Source organism: Macaca nemestrina, chromosome 13 (genome assembly GCF_043159975.1).
Source record: "Macaca nemestrina isolate mMacNem1 chromosome 13, mMacNem.hap1, whole genome shotgun sequence".
Lineage (NCBI taxonomy): Eukaryota > Metazoa > Chordata > Mammalia > Primates > Cercopithecidae > Macaca > Macaca nemestrina.
The window spans coordinates 58,397,530-58,424,302 of record NC_092137.1 but is presented as its reverse complement, the minus strand read 5'-3'; the positions used below and the strand labels follow the sequence as shown (position 1 = coordinate 58,424,302).

Genomic DNA, 26,773 nt, shown 5'->3' with positions numbered 1-26,773 from the left:
TGATGCCTCCAGCTTTGTTCTTTTTGCTTAGGATTGTCTTGGCTATATGGGCTCTTTATTGGTTCCATATGAAATGTAAAGTAGATTTTTTCTAATTCTGTGAAGAAAGCCAGTGGTAGATTGATAGGGATACCATTGAATCTATAAATTACTTTGGGCAGTGTGGCCATTTTCACAATATTGATTCTTCCTATCCATGAGTATGGAATGTTTTTCCATTTGTTTGTATCCTCTCTTATTTCCTTGAGCAGTGGTTTGTAGTTCGCCTTGAAGAGGCCCTTCACATGCCTTGTAAGTTGTATTCCTAGGTATTTTATTCTCTATGTAGAAATTGTGAATGGGAGTTCACTCATGATTTGGCTCTCTGTTAATGTGTATAAGAATGCTTGTGATTTTTGCACACTGATTTTGTATCCTAAGACCTCGCTGAAGTTGCTTATCACCTTAAGGAGATTTTGGGCTGAGACGATGGTGTTTTCTAAATATACAGTCATGTCATCTGCAGAGACAATTTGACTTCCTCTCTTCTTATTTGAATACCTTTTATTTATTTCTCTTGCCTGATGGCCTTGGCTAGAACTTCCAATACTGTGTTGAATAGGAGTGGTGAGAGAGAGCATGCTTGTCTTGTGCTGGTTTTCAAAGGGAATGCTTCCAGCTTTTGCCCATTCAGTATGATATTGGCTGTGGGTTTGTCATAAATAGCTGTTACTACTTTGAGATATGTTCCATTAATACCTAATTTATTGAGAGTTTTTAGCATGAAGGGTTGTTGAATTTTATCGAAGGCCTTTCTGCATCTATTGAGATAATCATGTGGTTTTTGTCTTTGGTTCTGTTTATGTGATGGGTTACATTTATTGATGTGCTTATGTTGAACCAGCCTTGAATCCCAGGGATGAAGCCAGCTTGATCATGGTAGATAAGCTTTTTGATGTGCTGCTAGATTAGGTTTGCCAGTATTTTATTGAGGTCTTTCGCATTGTTGATGTTCAGGGATGTTGGCTTGAAATTTTCTTTTTTTGTTGTTCCTCTGCCAGGTTTTGGTGTCAGGGTGATGCAGGCCTCATAAAATGAGTAAGGGAGGAGTCCTTTTTCTGTTTGAAATAGTTTCAGAAGGAAAGGTACCAGCTCCTCTTTGTACCTCTGGTAGAATTTGACTGGGAATCTCTCTGGTCCTGGGCTTTTTTTGGTTGGTAGGCTATTAAATACTGCCTCAATTTCAGAACTTGTTATCGATCAATTCAGGGATTTGACTTCTTCCTGATTCAGTCTTGGGAGGGTGTACGTGTCCAGGAATTTTTCCATTTCTTCTAGATTTTCTAGTTTATTTGTGTAGAGGTGTTTATAGTATTCTGTGATGGAGGTTTGTATTTCTCTGGGATCAGTGGTGGTATCCCCTTTATCATTTCTTTTAATTGTATCTATTTGATTCTTCTCTCTTCTTTATTAGTCTGGCTAGCGGTCTATTTTGTTAATCTTTTCAAAAAACCAGCTCCTGGATTCATTGATTTTTTTGAAGGGCTTTTTGTGTCTCAATCTCCTTCGGTTCTGCTCTGATCTTAGTTATTTCTTGTCTTTTGGTAGCTTTTGAATTTGTTTGTTCTTGCTTCTCTGGTTCTTTTAATTGTGATGTTAGGGTGTCAATTTTAGATCTTTTCTGCTTTCTCCTGTGGACATTTTGTTATAAATTTCTCTCTAAACACTGCTTTGGCTGTGTCCCAGAGACTCTGGTACGTTGTGTCTTTGTTCTCATTGGTTTCGAAGAACTTACTTATTTCTGCCTTAATTTTGTTATTTACCCAGTAGTCATTCAGGAAAAGGTTGTTCAGTTTCTATGTAGTTGTGCGGTTTTGAGTGAGTTTCTTAATCCTGAGTTCTAATTTGATTACACTGTGGTCTGAGAGACTGTTATGATTTCCATTCTTTTGCATTTGCTGAAGAGTGTTTTACTTCCAATTTTGTGGTCAGTTTTAAAATAAGTGCGATTTGGTGCTGAGAAGAATGTATGTTTTGTTGATTCGGGTGGAGAGTTGTGTAGATGTCTATTAGATCTGCTTGGTCCAGAGTTGAGTTCAAGTCCTGAATATCCTTTTTACTTTTTTGTCTCGTTGATCTGTCTAATATTGACAGTGGGGGTGTTAAAGTCTCCCACTATTATTGTGTGTGAGTCTAAGTCTCTTTGTAGGTCTCTAAGAACTTTATGAATCTGGGTGCTCCTGTATTGAGTGCATATACATTTAGGATAGTTAGCTCTTCTTGTTGCGTTGATCACTTTACCATTATGTAATGCCCTTCTTAGTCTCTTTTGATCTTTGTTGGTTTAAAGTGTGTTTTATCAGATACTAGTATTGCAAACCCTGTTTTTTTTTTCTTTTTATTTGCTTGGTAAATATTCCTCCATCCCTTTATTTTGAGTCTGTGTGTGTCTTTGCACGTGAGATGGATCTCCTGAATACAGCACAGCAGTGGGTCTTCACTGTTTATCCATTTTGCCAGTCTGTGTCTTTTAATTGGGGTATTTAGCTGGTTTACATTTAAGGTTAATATTGTTACGTGTGAATTTGATCTTGTCATTATAATGCTAGCTCGTTATTTTGTCCGTTAATTGATGCAGTATCTTCATAGTGTCGATGATCTTTATATTTTTGTATGTTTTTGCAGTGGCTGGTACTGGTTTTTCCTTTCCATATTTAGCACATCCTTCAGGAGCTCTTGTAAGGCAGGCCTGGTGGTGACAAAATCTCTCAGGATTTGCTTGTTTGTAAAGGATTTTATTTCTCCTTCGCTCATGAAGCTTAGTTTGGCTGGATATGAAATTCTGGGTTGAAAATTCTCTTCTTTAAGAATGTTGAATATTGGCCCCCACTCTCTTCTGACTTGTAGGGTTTCTGCAGAGAGATCAGCTATTAGTCTGATGGGCTTCCCTTTTGTGGGTAACCCAACCTTTCTCTCTGGCTGCCCTTAACATTTTTTCCTTCATTTCAACCTTGATGAATCTGACCATTATGTGTCTTGTGGTTGCTCTTCTCGAGGAGTATCTTTGTGGTGTTCTCTGTATTTCCTGAATTGGAATGTTGGCTTGCCTTGCTAGGTTGGGGAAGCTTTCCTGGATAACATCCTGAAGAGTGTTTTCCAACTTGGTTCCACTCTCCCCATCACTTTCAGGCACACCAATCAAATATAGGTTTGGTCTTTTCATATAGTCCCATATTTCTTGGAGGGTTTGTTCATTTCCTTTTATTCTTTTTTCTCTAATCTTGTCTTCACACTTTACTTCATTAAGTTGATCTTCAGTCTCTGATATCCTTTCTTCTGCTTGATTGATTTGGCAGTTGATACTTGTGTATGCTTCACAAAGTTCTCGTGCTGTGTTTTTCAGCTCCGTCAGGTCATTTATGTTCTTCTCTAACCTGGTTATTTTAGTTAGCAATTCCACTAACCTTTTTTCAAGGCTATTTGAGGCTATTAAATACTGCCTCAATTTCAGAACTTGTTATCAGTCTATTTGTTCAAGGTTCTTAGCTTCCTTGCTTTGGGTTAGAACATGCTCCTTTAGCTCAGAGGAGTTTGTTATTACCCACCTTCTGAAGCCTACTTCTGTCAATTCGTCAAATTCATTCTCTGTTCAGTTTTGTTCCCTTGCTGGCAAGGAGTTGTGATCCGTTGGAGGAGAAGAGGCATTCTGGTTTTTGGAATTTTCAGCCTTTTTGCGCGGTTTTTCCTCATCTTCGTGGATTTATCTACCTTTGGTCTTTCATGTTGGTTACCTTCATATGGGGTTTTGGTGTGGATGTTCTTTTTGTTGTTGTTGATGCTGTTGCTTTCTGTTTGTTAGTTTTCTTTCTAATGGACCCCTCTGCTGCAGGTCTGCTGGAGTTTGCTGGAGGTTCACTCCAGACCCCATTTGCCTGGGTATCACCAGCGGAGACTGCAGGACAGCAAAGATTGTTGCTTGTTCCTTCCTCTGGAAGCTTCGTCCCAGAGGGGCACCCTCCAGATGCCAGCTGAAGCTCTCCTGTATGAGGTGTCTTTTGACCCCTGCTTGAGGAGGCAGTCTGTCCCTTAGCAGAGCTCGAGTGCTGTGCTGGGAGATCTGCTGTTCTTTTCAGAGCCAGCAGGCAGAAACATTTAAGTCTGCTGAAGCTGTGCCCACAGCCACCCCTTTCCTCAAGTGCTCTGTCCCAGGGAGATGGGAGTTTTATGTATAAGCCCCTGACTTGGCTGCTGCCGTTCTTTCAGAGGTGCCCTGCCCAGAGAGGAGGAATCTGGTGAGGCAGTCTGGCTATAGAGGCTTTGCTGAGCTGCAGTGAGCTCTGCCCAGCTCAAACTTCCTGGTGGTATTGTTTACACTGTGAGGGGTCAACCACGTACTCAAGCCTCAGTAATGGTGGATGCCCCTTCCCCCACCAAGCTTGAGTGTCCCAGGTCTACTTCAGACTGCTGTGCTGGCAGCAAGAATTTCAAGCCAGTGGAATTTAGCTTGCTGGGCTTCGTGGGATGGGATCCGCTGAGATAGACCACTTGGCACCCTGGCATCAGCCCCCTTTCTAGGGGAGTGAACGGTTTTGTCTTGCTGGTATTCCGGGCGCCACTGGGGTATAAAAAAACTCCTGTAGCTAGCTCAATGTCTGCCCAAACAACCACCCAGTTTTGTGTTTGAAACCCAGGGCCCTGGTAGCGTTGGCACTGGAGGGAATCTCCTTGTCTGTGGGTTGTGAAGACAGTGGGAAAAGCATATCTGGGCCAGAGTGCACCATTCCTCATGGCACAGTCCCTCATGGCTTCCCTTGGCTAGGGGAGGGAGCTCCCCAACCCCTTGTGCTTCCCGGGTGAGGCGACGCCCCACCCTGCTTCGGCTTGCCCTCTGTGGGCTGCACCCACTGTCTAACCAGTCCCAGTGAGATGAGCTGGGTACCTTGGTTGGAAATGCAGAAGTCACCTGCCTTCTGCCTTGATCTCGCTGGGAGCTGCAGGTCAGAGCTGCTCCTATGTGGCCATCTTGCCAGCCACCGAGAATGTCGGCTATTTTTATTTTTAAAAAATATTTTTTAGAGAACTCATCTCCCTGCAAGATACTTATTGAATTTTGATTTTAATTTTGGCCATATTATTCCTTGGTATTTGTGGTGCTGTATATAAAGTATTTAATTCCACTGGTAATATTTAGAAATAATGTATTTTTTTTCAACTTGGGGAAAAAATTCAAAATAAGGCTTTTTAGTGATTTAATGGACAAAATAAGCAGTTTGAGAAAAAACTATTAGTTAATCACATAGCTTACTGATATAATAGTTTTGATGTCTATCCCTTAAGTTCATTGAAATCGCTAAGAGAAGTGTTTCTGTGTCGAACTTGTTACATTTTTGGTCTTTCTTTTCCCCATCTGGAATGTAAAAATACTGTTTAATGTATATACCTCAAATGGCTAGCTAGTAAAATCATATAATGACTTTTAGGGTTTAAAATTCACTTTTTCTGTAATTACCAAGTAACTTCTAGTTCCAGGGATGTTTTGTTTTTGGCTGTTTTCTTAAATAAAAATGTATCTTTTTCTGTTCAAAATGCAATTAGGATTTTATTTGCAGTTGTGCATAAGAGAAATGGATAATGCCATTGGAAATAAATAAAGGATGCCACTGTGAAAATATTTTGTAACCTTTTTTTGGCAAGGGAGTTAACGTTTTCTTGGGTGTACAAAGGAATAGGTAGTTATGGATTTTAAGTACATATGTAGAAACAGATGGAGAGAGAGAGAAAGGAGAGACAGAGATACACTATTGTACTGATTTTAAAACTAGCTTCTTGGGAATTCAATTTTCTGATTTCTGGATTCTGTCATCTTAACTTTTAGATAAGTAAAGCATACTAGAAGAGAGCAGACATTATACCGTCAATATCCTCAAAGGTTATCAGGTATTAGGCTCTAATTCCTACTTCGCACCACTGTTTTTTTTTTTTTTTTTTGAGACGGGGTCTAGCTCTGTCACCAGGCTGGAGTGCAGTGGCGCGATCTTGGCTCACTGCAACCTCTGCCTCCCGGGTTCAGGTGATTCTCCTGCTTCAGTCTCCCAAGTAGCTGGGACTATAGGCGTGCACCACCACGCCCAGCTAATTTTTGTAGTTTTAGTAGAAACAAGGTTTCACCTTATTGGGAAGGATGGTCTAAGACTATCACTTGACCTTGTGATCTGCCCGCCTCAGCCTCCCAGAGTGCTGGGATTACAGGCGTGAGCCACCGCACCTGGCCCACTTTTTTTTAGTATGTGTAGAAGGTTAGGACAGTTGAATCCAGCTCAGTGAAACTGAGCCATGAATTCATCCAAGTGTAAACCTTGACTGAAATGACAAAATGAGATGGGTTTTCCTTAAGTATTATAGGTATAAAATACATGTTTAAGGAAGTGGCTAGTTTCTTTTCATCTTAGGGTGTGTCATATTCTTAAATTATTGGTGTGGCCTGTTATTTCAGATTGAAAACATTTGTAGTATGTGACTTTACATTTTGCTTACTTGAAACAATAACTAAACCCTGAATTCTTATTAAACTATTTTGATTGATTTTATATCAAAAGTATTTAGTAAGCAGTTGTATCCTTTAAACATACCACATTGTTTTATGGGAAACTCATTTGTTTAAAAATTGTTTTTAAAGTCAGTTTTGACATTACTTAAAATGTAGTGAAACTATATTTAAGCTAATTCCTATAGAGAGGATTAAAATATGAAATGCTGAATTTAGAGATTGGCTAAAAGTTAAATGTGTAAAAACATCGTTTGTACCTTCTGTTTTAATTCTTTACAATTGTGTAACACCTTTTCATATTCTTTGCCTGATTAGGTCTCCAACGTTTTTAATAATATTTAAAGATAATCTCACTAAATTACAAATAGCACTGCATTTAACTTGATTGCTGCAGCAAACATGAAATTAAGATTTTCATACTAAAATTGTATAGACACTTTGTACAGGTCCAATGTTAGCTATATCGTGTACATTAATATTTATTAAAGTTGTGTGTACATACATCTTGTTGTACTCATTACTATTCCATACATGTAATATATCAAGCTTTATAATAAAAATATGATTTTTTAAAAAGCCATTCTTTCTCAGGTGTATAGTGTACTGTCAATAAAAAATAATCCTGTTAACACTATAGGAAGAGATGTGAAGCAGGGAGAGTTGACTCCTGTTTACTGGAGTCTACTTTGTAGCTAAAATGAAGCAAAGCTTAAAATTTCTAAATTGAGTGTATTTTAAGTAAAATATTATCTGCTGTTGGTAGAGTGCCATATAACTTATTCAACTTTCATTTTTTTACAGAGCTCCTTAATAAGCATTTATAGTCAGTTTTTGGCAGCAATAGAATCACTAAAGGTATTCTGGGATGTTATGGATGAAATCGATGAGAAGACCTGGGTACTTGAGCCAGAAAAACCTCCACGGAGTGCAACAGCACGTAGAATTGCATTAGGTAGGGACAAAGAGGAATAAGGGCTTGTTTTTAGGTGTTAATTTTGTATTACTTATGAAAATAAATCTAACAATGACAGTTGGACCCAGACTTCTTTATATGAAGTCAACTATTAAAATTTTCTGATATGAACTTTTTTTTTTTTTTGCTGCACGTTTAAATGTAAATATTTTAGGTGAAAAGAAGTACTGAGGTGTTTCATTATAAAAGGTGATGATCCAATGGAGGTAACATTCAGGAGTAGTGTTTAATTAGCTGTTAATTAGCACAGAAATCGTGGAACAGGTAATTCAAAATTTACATTACTTAGAACAAGAAAAAAAGTGTTAGAATAATGAAGTCTTCATTTGTGAAACTTAGAATCTTCTAAGATTAATATGCTCAGATCTGGGAATATTTTCTGTTAGAAATACAGAGGAAGATAAAAGAACTTGCAGTAGACTATGCCACTGGAAAGAATTTGTAGTTTTATGTATTTTCTTCCCTACAAATACATGAAATTTATGAGTGAGATATGGTATAATCATACATACCTGTGCAGTGTTATCATATTCTCTTGACTATAAAATGGTTATGTATTTTCTTTATAAGCAAGCAAAACATAAAGTCACTTTTAGAGTTCAGCCTCTCAAGATTTTAGATAAACTATGTTTAAGCTCACATGAAATACCATAGCTAGTTTTAAGATACCCATTTCTTTCTTTTTTGATAAATAGATACGTTGTTCAAGGGTATTTTGAAATTCTGATGTGAATCACATCCAAGTTAGTGAGCAATTTTTATACTTTATACCTAGGTATAATATAGATTATCTGGGGGTAGAATGTGACATGCATGGTATTATGAGAAGAAAGTATACTTGTACAGCAATTCTACAAATAGTATTGTTACTTTCCTGGTTTCAAAAAGTCTAACCATATTTAATTTGGAATAATTAACCAAATTATGCTATATTTGTGAACAAGTAGATAGTAAGAATGAAAATATTTTCTTCAAAGAAATGTAGTTATTCATTTTTTTCGTGGCCCCATTAAAATAATTATCAGGTTATGATTAAATATATTTCTCATTCAGCATAAATCGCCTAATTTTTAATTCATTCCCTATTTACCTGTTAGCTTCTTTTTTCTCAAACTCCAGGCAAGACTTGCCTTCTTAAGACCCAGTTTTGAACAGTGAATGGAAAAATTAGTTAATATGCCCATATTAAATGAAAATACTGTCTGGAGCCATTACTAGATGACATTGTTGAGGGCTAATAAGAGATTTATGTTCATAGTAAATAATGTGTTACCAAATGAGATTATAACTTTTTGTATTTTTATTTTTCTCATTGAATGGCTAGTCATTTTTTTCCATTAATGACCTCTTTTTGCCAGATGTGCGATAATTGCATTTATGTTGATGTCAGCCTCAGTGAAAGGCTTATTTTACTGTATAGAATTTATCAAGATATTTTTTACCATGAAAATGAAATCCAAATTGATCTTAAGCAATTACACTATGTACCTTCAAAAAATAGAAGTAAAATTTCTGAAACTTATGCTGTAGTCCAGTACAGTTAAAATTTATAAAAGAATCTAGTGCCAGTTTTCTTAGGTCTTATGAAATTAGGTTACTTATTGTTTTGGTTATTAATGAACAGTTGCCAATGTGAGTGAAATATTTTGTTAAATTATAAGGGAGAGTTTCACATGCAGCAAAATAATTCAGAAAATGCTTTTATAAATTTTTATAAAACTTGAATCTTTAATGTTTGTTTTTACCATTTACTGTATTGCTGGTCTTTTTACATTTGGCCATAGTTCTATGAAATGTAAACTTTTTCAAGAAAGCCATGAAAAGTAATTTAGGTAATTATTTCTTAAACATGTGACTTGTGATAGTTTTGATATTAAAGACTTTTATCACTCCACAGAACATTTTTATTTAAACTTAAATACAGTTGACCAGAATTGCAATCTCATTAAATATATCAATTTGTTGATTGGCTGAAATTTAAGATCCCTTTAATGATAATCATGTCAACATTACTTCTTTTGGTTAAATTATAATATTTACCATTACAAAAAACTACAAAACATTTGGTTAATCTTTCCGTGGGTATACAGTGAAATAGGTAGCCAGACCAACACCTTTATTTTGTATTGGCTTGTTTGATGAGCTGTTCTACTTCTAAAAGATTTAATCTTGTTTCATTCCAGGGAATAATGTTTCCATAAATATAGAGGTAGACCCCAGGCATCCTACTATGCTTCCTGAGTGCTTCTTTCTTGGAGCTGACCATGGTATGACATCTGAGACTTAAACGTTTTTTAATAGAAAACGTTTTTTAAGAAAACGTTTCATAAAATCCTTGCCTACCATTGTTAAATTATTAGACAATATTAGTATATTAATGGTAGTTTTTATTTTTTTTATTTTTTGTCTGAGACAGAGTTTTGCTCTTGTTGCCCAGTATGTAGTGTAACGGCTTGGCTCACTGCAACAATGATAGTTATTTTAAATGAAAATGTCTCAGCGTTGTGAACTGTATAATTTTTTTAACATAATACATATAATTTTGATTTTTTAATCAAGTAGTTAAGAAACATTCTGTATCAAATGTGGCTTTACAAACCAAGAGTAGAGCATGCAATTATTAAACTTTTTTTTTTTTTATCTGAAGTGGTAAAACCCCTGGGAATTAAGCTGAGCAGGAACATACATTTGTGGTAGGTACCTTGGCAATATAATTTTTACTTTTTGGTGATTTTACAAAGTTCATAGCATAATTTTTTTTCCCCATGCTTTCAGGGATCCAGAAAATAGTGTGCTACAAAACTTGAAAGACGTTTTAGAAATTGATTTTCCAGCTCGTGCTATCCTGGAAAAATCTGTAAGTTTTATCAGTGCTTTGATATTCCAGACAGTATTGTATAATGAAGTTTAAATGCTTCTCTTAGTGAAAAATGATACTGAAGAAGGAGGGAATTGGAAAAATATTATAACGCAGACTTCTGAACTGCATCAAAAAACTTGTTTACCTTTGATTGGTTGTTAAGTACAATTGTCTCTTGGAACAGGGGGATTGATTTCCGGGCTGCCCCAAAATCCAGACGTTCAAGTTCCACAGTTACCCTGTGGGACCCATATATAGAAAAAAGTAGGCCCTCTGAATACACAGATTTCAGATAAACACAGGTTCTGCATCCTGTCAGTACTGTAGCTTTGATCGGCATTTGGTTGAAAAAAAAATCTGTGTATAAGTAGACCTGTGCAGTTCAAACCCATGTTATTCAAGGGTCAACTGTACACTTTTTTTATGGTCTTCAGTAGTGAAGTCATTAATGACAGTCATTTATTAAAAATAAGGGGAAAGGTCCAAAGTAGCTAATGAGATGTTTGGCTTTTCTACACAGTCTGTTTATGGATGGCTGAAGTACTGATTAACTTGATATAAGTGTTTGTGAAGCAGTATAGTTTCTCAAAATTGAATAGATACCACTATATTGCAAAAATAATAAACTTAGAATTGATTTTTGACAAGGCTGCTAAGGTTGTAGACTACTAAATGGTGGTGAGTTTCTTTTTCCTTTAGTTACAGAATTGTGCTGTTTACTAATTACTAGCTAATGTCAATTCCTATCTTTAAATACTATCAGGGACATTATATCAATGTATGATATGGGAAAATTACTAATGCCCAAACATCTTGCCAGCCAAAAATGGATTCTCTTTTTTAGCCTAGCTGTGTATATGTTAGTGAAAAAGGAAACATTCTACAGTAGCTTTGCTAGGTGTTAAATAGTAATGTAATTATATTTCCAATAATACAGCAATATAGTCACTTTTATAAAAAGTGTACTTATACAACATTCTTCCTGATCTTACCTTGTGTTTTAAACACATAGGTGACTTCATATTCTAAAATAGGAGAATTGTAATGTTCCCAACATTTAAGGTGATGAGTATCTTAAATTATCTTGATTTGATAATTAAACATTGTATACATGTATCAAAATATCACACATACCCTCCCAAATATGTACAACGAATAAGTGAGACACATATGCTTTTTATAAATATTTTTCTTTTGAAGGATTTTACTATGGATTGTGGAATTTGTTATGCTTATCAACTTGACGGTGCCATTCCTGATCAAGTGTGTGATAATTCCCAGTGTGGACAACCTTTCCATCAAATATGCTTATATGAGGTAAAAAATAAAAACATTGTCAAGACTTTCTTCAGATAACACAACATAACAGAATCTAAAATCTGTTTAGTCAATAGTGACCCTCTCTTTTGCCATTAACTCCTTTTACCAGTTTATTCCAGATGCTTATGTGCTTCATTTCTTCATCACAGTTACTAATGAGTGGAGAAATGTCCTGAAGTATCCAAGAAGGGAGAAAATCTATCCAGGATATATTCATGGACTAGCTTATTAACACACAACAAATTAAATTGATGGTACATTGGAATCTTTCTATAAATACCTTGTTACCACAGTGTAAACGTCATAGATTTACCCAAGGTGGAGGTGGTTGAAAGTGGCAGCAATAAAGTGAAAATGAAATTAGCACTATGTAGTACCTATTACTTTTCAGGCTACATTTAAGAATAGAATATATCCAATAATACTACTTTTCATGTTGAGAAGAATGCCTTTTGTGATCTGAATATCTCACAGCACTCAGGCAATGCCACTTTATTTACTATATGTGAAGTCTACTTTCATTCCTGTCTTTAGTCATTTGCTTCACTTTAGGGCCTAGTTGATAGATGATAAACTGTGTGCAGCTATATACAGAACACCGTGCAATTGTATGTTGCCTTCAGTTTCAGCCTTTATATCATATCTTTACTTTTGTGATTAGAGGTAGCAGCTGGTGCCATCTGTACTTTGCCAATGGAGAACTTAGGCAGAGACATCTATTTACCTTATATAAAATCATAAAATATCAGGTCAAATTACAGAAATACTCTAAGGGAACACATGCTTTCTTTTGTAATTATGAATATTCATTTAATTTTAAAAAATTCACTGGCTCATGCTTGTAATCAGTGGGTTGAAAATTAACCTACTGTTAGTGATTAAGACCAGAACTAAGAAGGAAATTTTCAAGAGCCTATAGTATCTTTTAACAGCAGGAGTTGTTTATTTGTGATTAATGGGTTTAGGGAAGGTCTATGAACACCAGGAAGTTGTATGCATTATTTTTATGTATGTCTATTCTGGGGATAAAGAAAATGCATAATTCTCATCAAATTCTTAAAGGAGCCCATAATCTGGTTATAAACCAGTGGTTTAGACTTTCAATTCCATGTTGATTTCCCTTGTTGTTCAACATATCAATAGTCTGCTATTGGCTCAGGAAATATACCCCTTACTCCTGCAAAACAAAAAAGCAAAGTCTTCTGGAATAAAAAGATAATGCACTTTAAAACAAAGGGAGTGACATTTGGAGTATCTGTAATTTGTAATCATGCTGACGCTTCTCCTTTATCTTTTAAAATTTGCAGTGGCTGAGAGGACTACTAACTAGTAGACAGAGTTTTAACATCATATTTGGTGAATGTCCATATTGTAGTAAGGTAAGCAAATTGTTAATCACATCTCATAAAATGTCCTAGCTTTCAATAATATGTTCTAGAATACAGATCTATATAGCATATCAGCTTATCTAAAACTTTTGAAACTCATTATTCTTTATTTTTATTTTTCAAATTCTCTGATCAAAAACATTACACTCCTTTTCTAGATTTCCTAGGTGATCTGAAACTTCAGAAAAGTGTTTTCCAAACTGTGCTATGACACTATTTCTAGAATAAAGCAATTTTATTTTTTAGAGTGTCCATAAACTTTCTTAAAATGTGTTCTCTTTTTAAAGCCAATTACCTTAAAAATGTCTGGGAGGAAACACTGAAATAAGAATATAACATTTTGATGAAGAGCTGGAAACTTAAAAAATTATCAAAAGGAATTTTGATATCTTCAGAGAAAATATAAAGCAAGCAATACTAACATCAAAAGGACAGGTATGATGATGCCATAATAATAAATATCTGTGTTTGTCTCTTCACTAAGAGTAAACTGGGAAATTGTAGGCCAAAGTCCAGTTGAACTTTCTGTGATCCCCGTGCTGACTGTAGAAGTGTATTTATACCAAGATGGAGATCTTGACTTCTTGAATATATCTGGACTGGTAAAATCTTGATGAGGTTCATAAAATGAGTTTGGGAATTGTCTATAGTTGAATTTTTGTGGGAAACTGTTTGCTTCATTCAAAAGTTCTTGAGACTCTTGATATTTCTCTCTTATCCTTGTGCTTTCCTATGGCAAAAATACATGTATAGTTTGTTAGATGTGAGTTATCCAAGTATTTATTTTGTGTAATGTATAAGAATGCTAAATAAAATGTTATACAATATCAAGTTTTTGCGTGTTATTTTTACTGAGAAGTAATTTTTAGGTAAAGATCTTAGATTTTAAGATTTATACTTTTTGAGAGTTTATAAACATCCAGCAAGCAAATCTGGATATAATTTGAGTGGTTCTTTTAAACCACATAAGTGAGACATCTCTTAAATAATTTATAATCTAAAAATAGGATAGAATATGAAAAATGAATTTCCTTGGCAAAACCAAAAAATTGGGCTTAATCTTAAAGGTGTAAGGTGTAAGACAGCCATAATTAGAAATATTTTGGTCATTAATGTGATTCTTAACCTTTTGATTCCATGGCAACTGAGAAGTGATGTCTGCTGTACAGTGAGTAAAGGATGAGGCTGTACATAGCCAAAGAAAACTGCCTCGGGGTAGATATAGTGTTATGTCTCTTGGAAAGCTATACAGACTAACCACTATAGACTGAATAGATAATAATATAAAACAAATTAAGTGATATTAATATAAAACAAATTAACTGGTTACTTATGCAAGTTTCGGGAGCTACTTCTATGTTTTCATCATTCCTGTTGGCCAAAGTCCCAGGAATCAGTTTCCTGATCACCACTTAACTGGCTGAAAGTCGGGTTTTTCTGCTTCCCTTTGGTGACCTCTGGCATGCCCTCTCAGCACCATTTATCAAGAGGAGAAATTTATAAAACAAAGCAAAATACTTTAAGCTTGTTCACTGTCCATCATTCTAATAGCTACTACCTTCTCAACCTTTAAACTGCCACCCTTCAAACAGCCCTCCTCTTTCTACATACAGGGTTTTCGAAGTGTCAGAAAGGAGTCCTACATAAAACAAAGGATGTTTTAAAGATTAGCTTTCCTATGAAAAAGAAATAAATTGAGAGTAAATAACTCACTTTAAACTATTCTTTCTGAGCTAACAAAGTCACATTAATGCAGTTTTTCATAAGTTGGTCAGCTTTATTAACTAAAGCAAAAGAAGTGAATAATTACTCCAGTGGGCCTATTAAAGCATAATACAAATAAAAATAATTATGCTATCAAATCATGTATTTCTAAAGGGTAAGGTAATAAGAGCAGCATTTACATATAGCTCACATGTGGAAGGTTGGAAGATATCTCCACTTAGGTAAAGATAGAAGTCAAGCTACTGTAATTTCCAGAAGCATCTACTGTGTAACCTATACACTTAATCTCTCTTGAACATCAGCAAATGACATCATACGGGAAGGCACTCATCAAAGAATTTAACCACCTGTTGTCTTCAGTACACTGAGAGGTCTGATTGGGAGTCTATAACAGGAGTCGACAAAATTTGGCTTGGCTAGTTGCCTGTTTCTTGAATAAAGTTTTATTGGAACACAGGCACATCAATTTGTTTATGTACTGTCTATGTGGGCTTTTGCACTACAATGGCATTGTTGAATATTTCTGACAAAAACTGTATGGAAAGTAAACTGAAAATGTTTTCTTTCTGGCCTTTTAAAGAAAAGGTTTGCTGACCCCTGGTCTATGACATTTTGAGTATTAGAAAGCAAACAGATCATCATAACTTGTTAAAATGCAGATCTCATTCAAAAGGTCTAGGAGTATGACCTGAGATTCTGTATTTCTGAGAAGCTCCAGATGATGCCAATACAGCTGGTTTGCACACCCCACTTTGAGTAGCAAGGGCTCAAGGCAATGCAATATTCTCGATAGAGCATTGGTTCTCAGGCTGGGTTGATTATGCCCCACAGAGGAGACATTTTGGGTTGTTACAACTAGGAGGAGGTACTAGTGACACCTAATAAATACTAGGAATGATGCAAAACATCCTACATCACAGGACAGCACCCCCACAACAAATAACAGCCCAGCTCCCAAATGTCAATAGTGCTGTTGTCAAGAAACCCTGCATTAGAATAGTTATTAACTTTGAATGCACATCAGAATCAACTGGGAAGCTATGAAAAATACCAACACTACTTCCGCTCTGGCCATGAAAAATTGATACCCGATTTCCCCTTCTGTTGTGACAACCCATAAATAAATACAAAACAAAATTAGTCAAAATATATGAAATAACTTAGGAATCTAAAACAAGGCCATGGTAGTGGAGGAAAGGAAAATAACACAGACCTAAGAAAGGCCATAATTTAAGATTTACTGCAGACTAGACCAAAAAGCCTGAACAGAAGTTATGAAATGATCAAGTTAAATCACCAGTCAGTTAACTGTCTGCCAGAACTAAACTTAAAACTCTTCAAAGGAATGCAATAAAATCTGGAGTCTAAAGACCACAGCATCCACAATTCTTCAGGATACAATAAAACTACTACACATGAGATGCAGAAAATATGACCCATAACCAGGAGAAAAAATTGAGATTCAGGGCTGATCCAGATGGTAAAATTATCAAACAAGGACTATAAAACATCTACATAAATATGTTCAAGGAATTAAAGTTGAACATAATTAATGAACAGATGGGGGAGGGAGGTGGAATCTTAACATACAAAGAAATACACTTGTGGAACTGAAAAATACAAAGTATAACATGAAAAATTCATTGTCTAGGTTTAACAGCTGATGTGATAATCAACTAGAGGTCAGGCAAAAAACAAAACAAAACAATCTGAGGTACAGCAACATAAACGACTGATTTTAAAAAAATAGTTACTCAGCTGCCTATGAAAAAGGTAAAGTATTCTAACATGCATGTATTTGGAACTCACAGAAATAGGGATTAAGGCAAGAAACAAACTGATGAAATCATACAAAAGCTTTCCAGTTTGAAGATAAATATCAACCCATAGATAAAAGTAGCTCAACGAACCCAAAAAACAATAAAGACAGCCATCCTTACAAAACCAAAGATAACAAGCAAATCTTGAAAGCCACATAAAGAAATACAGTATAAATGGGTCAATAAGAATAACTGCTAACTTCTTAGCAGAGAAAAAAAAACACCAGACCTATGAAGATGGAAACATCCTTTTTAAAGTTCTGAAAGAAAAGAGTCCATATTCAATGAAGCCTTCAAAATCAAAGTGAGGGGCATCCAGTTCTAGACAAGAAAGAGTAAGCATCCTACCTTATTCTATTAATTAAAGAGTGGACAAAAAGCACCTATCAAAACACTGAAAATTCTAAAAATGACCTTCCCTTGAGTCTCCACCCACCATGTACTTTAGTACCTCCTATTACCCCAGCCTGGGCCATAAAAGAGCCTGCAGTGTGAAAACAGCAATATGCACAGACTGAAGAAAAAAAAAAGCCATGAAAAACATGCTCTAACCAGTAGCCCTGGGGGAGGACAGGTCTATAGGACAGAATCCTTTTATACCTGCTGTACCCTAGGTGAACACCATGAAAGAAGCTGCAGCTTACTTCTCTCCAGGTGCTGTGGAAATGGGGCGGGGAGGGGGATGAGGGCAGAGGGGAAGAGGGAGGGTACAGTCCAGTTGAGTATCACCACTGTATACTAACCAGGGAGCACACCTACCCTTACCCTATCAAGCACTGTGGAGACAGGTAGAGCCCTGTTGACCGTCCCCACACTAACAAGGTGATACCCTATGCCATTGGGTGTTAGGGAAATTGTGAGAGAGAGCTCTGACAACCTTTCCCAGCCTGTACCACTGAGATGGTCTCCCTTCCTTCCCACCAGAGACTACCAAAACTGTAAGGCAGAGCCATATAGCCTGTTCCTCCCCACCAGACACTGTATATACCGTAGTAGAGTCCTACCAACCTTCTCCACCTTGCATTGAGCAAGCATCAGAGCAACAGCAACCCTCCACACTGGCCTTAGAAACGAGAGGTGCTTGCCCTTTTGACCATGCCTGCTGTGCATTAAACAAACAGCAAAGAGTTGGCACTGCACATCTCCCTAACTAGAAAGCTCTGTTCTCAGTAATTGATATAACTACTAGACTGAAAATCAGCAGGAATATAAAATAAATTAGTAACATCACAAGATAATGGGATCTAGCTGATATTTATAGAGTACTTCATCCCAAAACAGGAAAATACATGTTCTTTTCAACTGCATCTGGAACATTCAAACAGGCAGACCGTCATATCCTATCCATAAAACCCTAACAGATTTACATTGTCAGACCACAATATAATCAAACTAGAAATCAATAACTGAAAAAAAAAAACCAAAACAAGATACTTGGAAATTAACACATTTCTAAATAATTAAGGTATTAAAAGTCTCAAGGGGAAATATAAAATATTTTGAACTGAACAAAATTAAAATGTATAAATATTTACAGGATGCAGTACAAACAGGGTTTAGCAGGACATTTATAGCATGGAATACGTACATTATAAAAAATAGTGGGTTCACATCAGTAGTCTAAGCGTCTACCTAAACTGGAAAAAAGGGAAGAAAATAGACCAAGATCAAGCTGAAGGAAAGAAAGAATAGGAAAATCTCCAAATGCTTTAAAATTTAAAGAATGCTTTAAATGAGTCAGAGACACCAGGAAAATTAAAAAATACGTTGAACTGAATGGAAATGAAAATACAACATATCAAAATGTGGGACATAGCTAATGTCATGCTAGAAGGGAAATTTATAATACTAAATACTTATATTAGAAAAGACAAAAAGTCCCAATTTAATAATGTTTCCACCCCAAGAAATTATAAAAAGAAATGACAAGTATGTGACATGATGGATTTGTTAATTAGTGTGAGTTAAACATTCCACAATGTAGACATATATCAAAGCATCACACTGTACCCCATAGATATGATATATACAATTATATTTGTCAAAAAAGAATTTAAAACAATTTAAAAGAAATCCAAAGCAAGCAGAAAGAAATAGAAATTAGAGCAGAAATCAATAACATTGGCAATTAAAAAATACAGAAGAATCAATCAAAAGCTGGTTCTGTGACATGACCAATAAGAATGATAAATTAGCAAGACTGACAGAGAAAGAAAACACAAACTACCAGTATCTGGGAAGAAACAAGTATCACTACAGACCCCACAGGCATTTAAGGGATTTAAAGAAAGGAATACTATGAATAATTATACCAACAAAAATTTGATAGCTCAGATGAAATGGACCAATTCCTGGAAAAATCACAAATTACCAAAACTAACTCAAGATGAAATAATAAAAATGCAAGAGATAAATAGTTGTGACAAGAGTCCATATGACCTGCAAAACCTAAATTTTTACCATCTGGCTCTTTACAGAAAAGTTTGCCTACTCTTGAAATAAATATCTGAATAGTCTTACTAAAGAAATTGAATTCATAGCTAAAAAGGAAATCTCCAGACCCAGATGGTTTCACTAGAGAATTCTGCAAAACATGTGAAAAAGAAACAAGTTCAATTCTATACATTTTCTTCCAGAAGTTAAGAGGAGGAGGAAGGCTTCCCAATTCATAAGGTCACCATTACCCTGACACCAAAACCAACAAAAACAGTAGAATAAAAAGAAAACAACAGACATCAGCTCTCATGAACACAGATGTAAACTTCCTCATTAAAATACTAGCAAATTAAATCCAGCAACATATAAAAAGAATAATATACAATGACAAAGTGAGGTTGATTCAAGGGATGGAAGACTAGTTCAATATTCAGCCACAAACCAGTGCCATCCACCATGGTAACAGCCTAAAGAAGAAAAATCATATGATCATATTGATACAGAAAGGGCATCTGACAATATTCAGCACCTATTCATGATGAAAACTCTCAGTACATTAGAAATGGAGGGGAGCTTCCTCAACTTTATAGAGAAAACATCTACAAAAATGTCTACAGCTAACCTACTAAACAGTGAATGGCCAAAAACTGGAAAGAAACCAAATGTTCTTCAATGGTATATCCATACTTCAGATTACTACTGAGCAATAAAGGAATGAACTGCTGATCTACACAGAACTTGGATAGATTTCAAGGGCATGATGACGAATGAAACAAAGTCAGTCTGAACAAGTTACATATCGTAAGATTTGAGTTATATGATATAATCAAAATGATAAAATTATAGTGATGCAGAATAAACCCACTGCTTTTTGAGGATTAGGATTGGGAAGAGGGTGTCACTATAGCATGAGCAATTCCTACGTGGTCATGGAACAGGTCTGTAGGATAATTGTGGTTACTCCATACATGTAATAAAATCTCTAAGGAACACAGACGTGCACGAGTATGTGTCAAAATTGGTGATATCCTAATAAAGTCTGTATTTTATGGTAGTATATAAATATCAATTTCCTGTTTTGTAAAATTATGGTTATGTAAAGTGTTTTCATTTGCAGGAGTTGGGTGAAAGGGTAGGTAAGGGTATATGTAGGCTGTATGTATTTTTGCAATTTTGGAGTCTACAATTACTTCAAAATAAACTTAAAAAAAGAAATGCGGGAATAAAATGTAAATCCACTACTACTACAAAAAAAGTGAAGGTGAAATATAAATATTTTCAGACTGACAAGAGGTGACAGAATTAGATTCCAGGAAATATATACTACAATAAATGTTAAAGGAATTTGTTCAGGCTGAAGAGGAATGATACCAAACTAAGATCTATTGAAGGAATAAAGAATTTCAATAACTATAAATATTGGGGTATGTTAAGACTTTTTTTCTTTTTCCTTTCTTAATTTTTTTAAAATGAAAAATAACTCCTTAAAGCAACAATAACAATGCATTCTGAAATATATTACACATGTAAAAGCAAAATGTATAACAACAATAGCACAATGAGGGATAAAGGGAAGTATATATTGTAAGGTTCTTACACATTAAGTCAAGATAGAATGTAATATGATCAGTTAAATGTGCACATGGTAATTTCTAGAGCCATGCTGTCTAATATGACTTGAGCCCTTGAAATATGGCTAGTTATAACTGAGATGTGCAATTACTATAAAAGATGTAAAATATCTCAGTAATATTATTCTGATTATACCATTGTGGATATTAGTTTAATCAGAGGATGATATTAAAATAGATTCTACCTGTTTCTTTTTACTTTTTGAAATGTGGCTAGTATAATTTTTAAAATTGCATATGTGGCTTGTATTATATTTCTATTAGGCAGGATTGTTCTGAGCAGGGATTTGTAAACTTGTTTTGTAAAATGCCTGAGAGTAAATATTTTAGGCTTTTTGAACCATACAGTTCTGTTGCAGTTACTCAGCTCTGCCACTATGGAACAAAAGCAATCAAATACAATATGTAAGTGAATGAGTATGGCTATGTTCCAATAAAACTATTTACAAAAATAAGTGGTTGGCTGAATTTGGCCCATAGGCTATGGAGTTGACTGACCCCTTGTTCTAGAGTGATCACCAAAAAAAAAAAAAAAGAACAAGCACAGTCGCAGTTAAAAAAAAATTCTCAATTAGTCCAAAATAAAGCAAGAGGGAGGTAAAAAGGGACAAAGAACAAATGGGGCAAAAAGAAAGCAAATTGCATAATGGTAGATTAAACCCAGCTATATCAATAGTTACCTCAAATGGAAATGGAGCAAATATAGTTACATGAAATAGAAATGGAGCAAATAAAATATAGTGTTTGCCAGATTTTAAAAATAGAGAGACTCAACTATATGGTAGCTACAAAAGCCATAGATAGAAAGACACAGGTGGATTAAACAAAGGATGGAAATGGATACAATGTATAAATATTAATCATAGGAAGGCTGGAACTGTTAAAAGTCAGATGAAGTAGAATTAAAGATAGAGTATTTAACAGATATAAAGAAAGATATTTCAGAATGATGAACAGGACAGTTAACCAAGAACATATAACTACTAAATCTCCATATACCTAATAACAGCATCGAAATCTATGAAGCAAAAATGTATAGAAGAGACAAATGGATAAATTCACAATCACAGTTGGAGACTGTAACATTCCTTTGTCATTAAATGATAAGAGGACAAAATAAAACAGTAAATATATAAGATTTGAACACTATTAAACAACTTAACCCCCAACTTCGTAAGTATACAAGGAACATTCACTAAACGAGGCCTTTTCCTGGGTGACAAAATAAGTTTCAATGAATTTTAAAAGATTGCAATAATACAGGATGTGTTCTGATGACAACAAAATTAAATTAGAAATCAGTGACAAGAAAGATACCCAGTAAACCTTAAAAATACTTACGAATTAAATAACATACTAATAAATAACCCATGGATCAAATGAATCAAGGGATATTAGAAAATATATTGAACTGAATAATAATGAAAACACAACATATCAAAATTTGTGAAACACAGACAGCCAAAGCACAGCTTACATATTTATAGGTTTAACTATATACATTAGAAAAAAAAATGAAGGAAGAAATTAGTGATTTAAACTTTCACCTTATGAAGCTTGAAAGAATAAATTAAAACCAAAATAAGTAGAATAAAGGAAATGATAAAGAATTAGTGAAATAGAAAACATATCAATGGTAGGATTAAAAAAAAAATCAACAAAACCAAAGTTGATCTTTGAAAAAAAAAAAAATACCAAAGCTGGTCTTTGAGAAGATCAATGAAAATGATAAGCCCTTAGCTAGACTATTAGGAAAAAAAGAAATAAACCAAAAGTTACCATTATCAGGACTGAAAGAGGGAACATCAATGTAGATATTGGTGATGGTAAAGGGATAATAAAGAATATTCTAACTTAGTGCTGATAAATTTGAAAACTTAGATGAGATGGACAAATTCCTTGAAAAACACAAATATAAAACTGACACAAGAAGAAAAAATATCTAATGATCACTCTATATATTGTAGAAAGTAAATATGCAGTTAAAAAATTTCCTACAACAAATTATCGGCCCCGATGGTTTTCTTGCTAAATTCTATCCAACATTTAAGAAGGGCAAATCTTACAAAAACATTTTCTGAAAACAGAGGGGAACACTTCCAACTTGTGTAATTCATAATGACCCTGAAAACAAAACCATACAAGGATATTATGAGAAAAGAAATTACAGCTGCTCTGTCTATGAAGTAGCCATCCTTTTATTCCTTTACTTTCTTAATAAACTTGCTTTCACTTTGCAAAAAAAAAAAAAAAAAAAAAAAAAGAAAGAAAATTACAGACCAGTATCTCTCATCAGTCTAGGCATAAAAACCTTCCATGGAACTGAAATTCAGCAGGAACTGAGTTGGAATTCAGCAAACAGAATTCAGCAGGAAAACACATCATGCCTAAGTGGGGGTTTATCCCAGAAATAAAAGGTTGATTTAACATTCAAAAATCAATGTAATTCATCATACTAGTAAAGGGAAAAAATCATACGATCATCTCAAGAAATCTCAAAACAGTATTTAATACTCATTCATTATTTACATTTATTTTTCAACAAATACGGTGAAATTTCCTCAGCCTGATAAAGGGCATTTAGAAAAAAGCCAACAGCTTCCTAATATCAGGAACAAAGCAAGGATGGCCACAACTTCTATTCAATGTAATACTAGAGCTGCTAGCAGGTGTAATAAGACAACAACAAAAAATAAATAAAAGACATATACTGGAAAGGAAAAGGTAAAAACTGTCTCTATTCATAGACATCATTAACTACGTAGAAAGTCCTAAGAATCTATTTAAAAAATAATGAAACCTACTGGAACGAATAAGTAAATTTAGAAAGATCCCAAGATACATGATTATATTGTATATCAAATATTGATAGAGAAAATAAATTATATTTCTATATACCAGCAACAAATAACTGGAATATGAAATTTTGAAAATTAGTACTTAAAATGGGATCAAAATATTTAGAGATAATTTTAATGGAAGATGAATAAGACATCTACACTAAAAACTACAAAACATTGTTGAGAGAAGTTAAAGAAAATCCACATAAATGCAGGGAAGTTCCACATAAATGCAGAGAAGTACCAGGTTTATGCACTGGAGTTTTTGACACTGTTGGATGCCAGTTCTCCATAAACTGATCTTTAGACTTAATGTACTCCCAATCAAAATCCCACTGTGCATTTTTTTGGTGGAAACTAACAAGCTGCTTCTTAAATTTTATGGAGGAGAAGACCAGGACCTAAAATGGCCAATACATTTTTGAAAGAAAATAAAAGGATTAAATCAAGAACTATTCTAATTTCAGAACTTGCTGTAAAGCGACAGTAATTGATGCAGTGTGGTGTTGGTGTAAGGAGAGACAAGTAGAAGAAAATAGAGCCCAGAAATAGGCCCACACTTACACTGTTAGCTCACTTTTGAAAAGGGCTCCAAAGAAACTCATTAGGAAAATCTTTTCAATAAATGATGGTGCAAGCTACATGAAAAAGAGAATCTCAACCCCCACCTCACAGAATACACATGAATTGATTTGAGATGGCTTGTAGAACCAACAATGAAAGCTAAAACCATGAGCCTTCTATAAAAATATATAGCAAAATAGCTTTGTGACCTTGAGGTAGGCAAAGGTTTCTTAGGTATCTTTAAAGAAAAAAAAAACCCACAAACTAATTAAAGAAAAGATTGATAAATTGAACTTCAAATAAAAATAACAAATAATATAAAAAGCTTCTGCTCATCCTAAGACACTATGAATTAAATGATTAGGCAGGCCACATGGTAGGAAAGGATGTCCATAATACAGATATCTGATAAGGACGCCTATGGCTTAACAATAAAAAGACAAATATCCAAGTAAAAATTAGAACACTCAAAAAGAAACTTTATAAGAACAGATATATGAATGGTCAGTAAAAACATGTGAAAGTGCTCAAACTTAAGTAGACATTAGGTGAATAATTGGAACCACAATAATACACTAATACACGTTAGAATGGCTAAAATTAAAAAGAGTGACAATACCAAATATTGGGGAGGGTGCAGAGTGGCCAGAACTCTTGTACATTACTGGTGGGAGTACAGAATGGTACTTTCAAGAACTATTTGTCAGCTCTTTGTAAAATTGAACATACACCTGCCCTACGACCCAACAATTCTACATCTCAGGAGAAATGAAACACATTCATAGAAGGATTTGTGCCAGAATGTTCGCAGCAACTATATTTGTGATGGCCAGAAATGAGGAGTAGCCCAAATGTCCATTAATAGAAGAATGAACTTGTGAATTATGATGTCGTTATACAATGGACATGTGAACTATGATACCGTTATACGATAGAGTACTAATCAGCAATGGAAAACACAGATTACTAATACATGCATGAACACGGATAAATCTCAAAAAACACACTGAGTGAAAGAAGCCAGGCCCAAATTAATGCATACTATATGACTGCATGTTTATGAAATTCTAGAAGAGGCAAATCTAATCTAGTGATGAGAATCAAAATGGCAGAACATTCCCTGGGGGAAGAGGACTGACTGGAGAAAAGAACCAAGAGTTTCCGAAGTTATAAAATCTATATATACATATCTCATTGCCACCACAGCCAAAAATGAATCAATTTCTTTGCATCAGTATTTTAATAGTGCCTCCCTATTCCTGTACACCAGGTGATTTTGGTGGACTTAAGTAAGGGATGACAAAAAATCTCTCAACCAGAGATTTTTAGAATCTCTAAGTTTTGTTACCAAGCACGATTTGCCTTTAATTTTACAAATAGGAACTAAAATATGCCTAAGTGAAGTAGTTCTTTACATAAATTTAAAATGAAACAACAAATAATGCCACTATTTTATACTAGAATAAATGTAAAAGATTGCTATTAGTACTAAAACAAGCACTTCTGTCTCTGGATAAACTTGTAGGCTTGCTGGCTGGCTGAAGAATGCATAAATACTATGCTTCTAATTTTTGCCTCGGCTGTCAAGAAGTTCAGAGCCAAATTCAATGCTCAGTTTAGTGATTAACATCCCAGCTGCCTGATATATCAATTTTTCTTGTGGTAGGGTATACAAGGTGGGGTATTAAATTATCCTGTTTCATACTATAAACTACCTCAAATCATTTGTGGGAAATGATGGTATATAAATCATAAAATGTTGGTCATTTCGACAAAATTAAATATTTTTTCACTGCAGATATAAATGCATTGTATGCTTCTCCTTGTTGTCAAAAAAGGTTAGATTAGGGAGGATTTTTGCTGTTACTTGAATGAGTCATCTGCTAAAGGTGAGTCACTATCCGCCCAAATGATTGAGTGATGTAAAAAATACATCATTTTAAAATACAACCACATTGACAGGGAACACTTCACTTATATTTGATTATAAGGGTGAGACTTGAGGAACCAATGTAAAAGTATAGAATACGTTAAGAGTCCCTAATGGATCATAGATGGCAAAATAAATTTAAGTGCACTTCATTACATTCTTAGGATAAAGAAATCAGATCTGTACGCAAATGTGCTTACTGCTATTCTGTTTCTATGATAACTGGTGTTGGCCGCTTTAATTTTATCAGCTGGCTAGGATATTTTCTGTCCCTTCTCATTTAACAAAACCATACAAACTTGGCCCTCAGGAGAAAATAAGATGTTTTTATTCCCAAAGGGTATATTCTAATGTAACATTAAGTTAAAAAAAAAAAAAAACCACACACACACAAACAACCCTCTCACCTGAGCTGCTTCATTGTTCATCAATCCAATCAGCTTCTCCTCTTTCTGCACTTTTTTCCACGTTGTACAGGGCTCAGTGCTTCTCTCACTGTGGACTTTTTTTTTGATTAACCTATTGTGTGCCTCGTTGACTTGCCTTGTTGCAGCCTTTTGTGAATCAACCTGTTGGTGTAGAGTAAGTAATACTATATATAAAGAAAACTTTTGGTATTTCTTTAAAAAATGCATATATATCCAGATTCTTAAAAATTCTAAACTTGCCAAGCTTTAAAAAAGGAAATAAAGAAGAAAGCAGCAAATGGACATTACAGAAAAACTACAGTCGTTGGCAAGATCCAGACCCTTTCTCATCA

At 34.7% G+C, this 26,773-nt stretch overlaps 2 protein-coding genes across 13 annotated transcripts in view; one reads left to right on the top strand and one right to left on the bottom strand.

Annotated features, from left to right (window-relative positions):
• The window catches only part of LOC105465079 (FA complementation group L), an 83,965-nt gene extending 70,067 nt beyond the window's left edge, over window positions 1-13,898 (top strand). For 5 of the 7 annotated variants that reach the window (XM_071076746.1, XM_071076745.1, XM_071076744.1 and 2 more), the window contains 6 exons: window positions 7,328-7,478; window positions 9,683-9,766; window positions 10,147-10,192; window positions 10,275-10,356; window positions 11,560-11,676; window positions 12,987-13,097. In XM_071076746.1, the coding sequence (XP_070932847.1) occupies window positions 7,328-7,478; window positions 9,683-9,766; window positions 10,147-10,192; window positions 10,275-10,356; window positions 11,560-11,676; window positions 12,987-13,097 (591 nt within the window). Of the gene's footprint in view, window positions 1-7,327; window positions 7,479-9,682; window positions 9,767-10,146; window positions 10,193-10,274; window positions 10,357-11,559; window positions 11,677-12,986; window positions 13,098-13,354 lie in introns of those variants that run through there. The other 2 variants (XM_011713300.3, XM_011713297.3) reach the window with 1 other exon arrangement.
• LOC105465080 (VRK serine/threonine kinase 2) overlaps window positions 13,459-26,773 on the bottom strand; it is a 112,666-nt gene continuing 99,351 nt past the window's right edge. For 4 of the 6 annotated variants that reach the window (XM_011713305.3, XM_011713303.3, XM_071076739.1 and 1 more), the window contains exons 12-13: window positions 26,421-26,582; window positions 13,459-13,797 (exon numbers count right to left, since the gene is read on the bottom strand). In XM_011713305.3, the coding sequence (XP_011711607.2) occupies window positions 13,459-13,797; window positions 26,421-26,582 (501 nt within the window). Of the gene's footprint in view, window positions 13,798-18,200; window positions 18,250-26,420; window positions 26,583-26,773 lie in introns of those variants that run through there. The other 2 variants (XM_071076740.1, XM_071076741.1) reach the window with 2 other exon arrangements.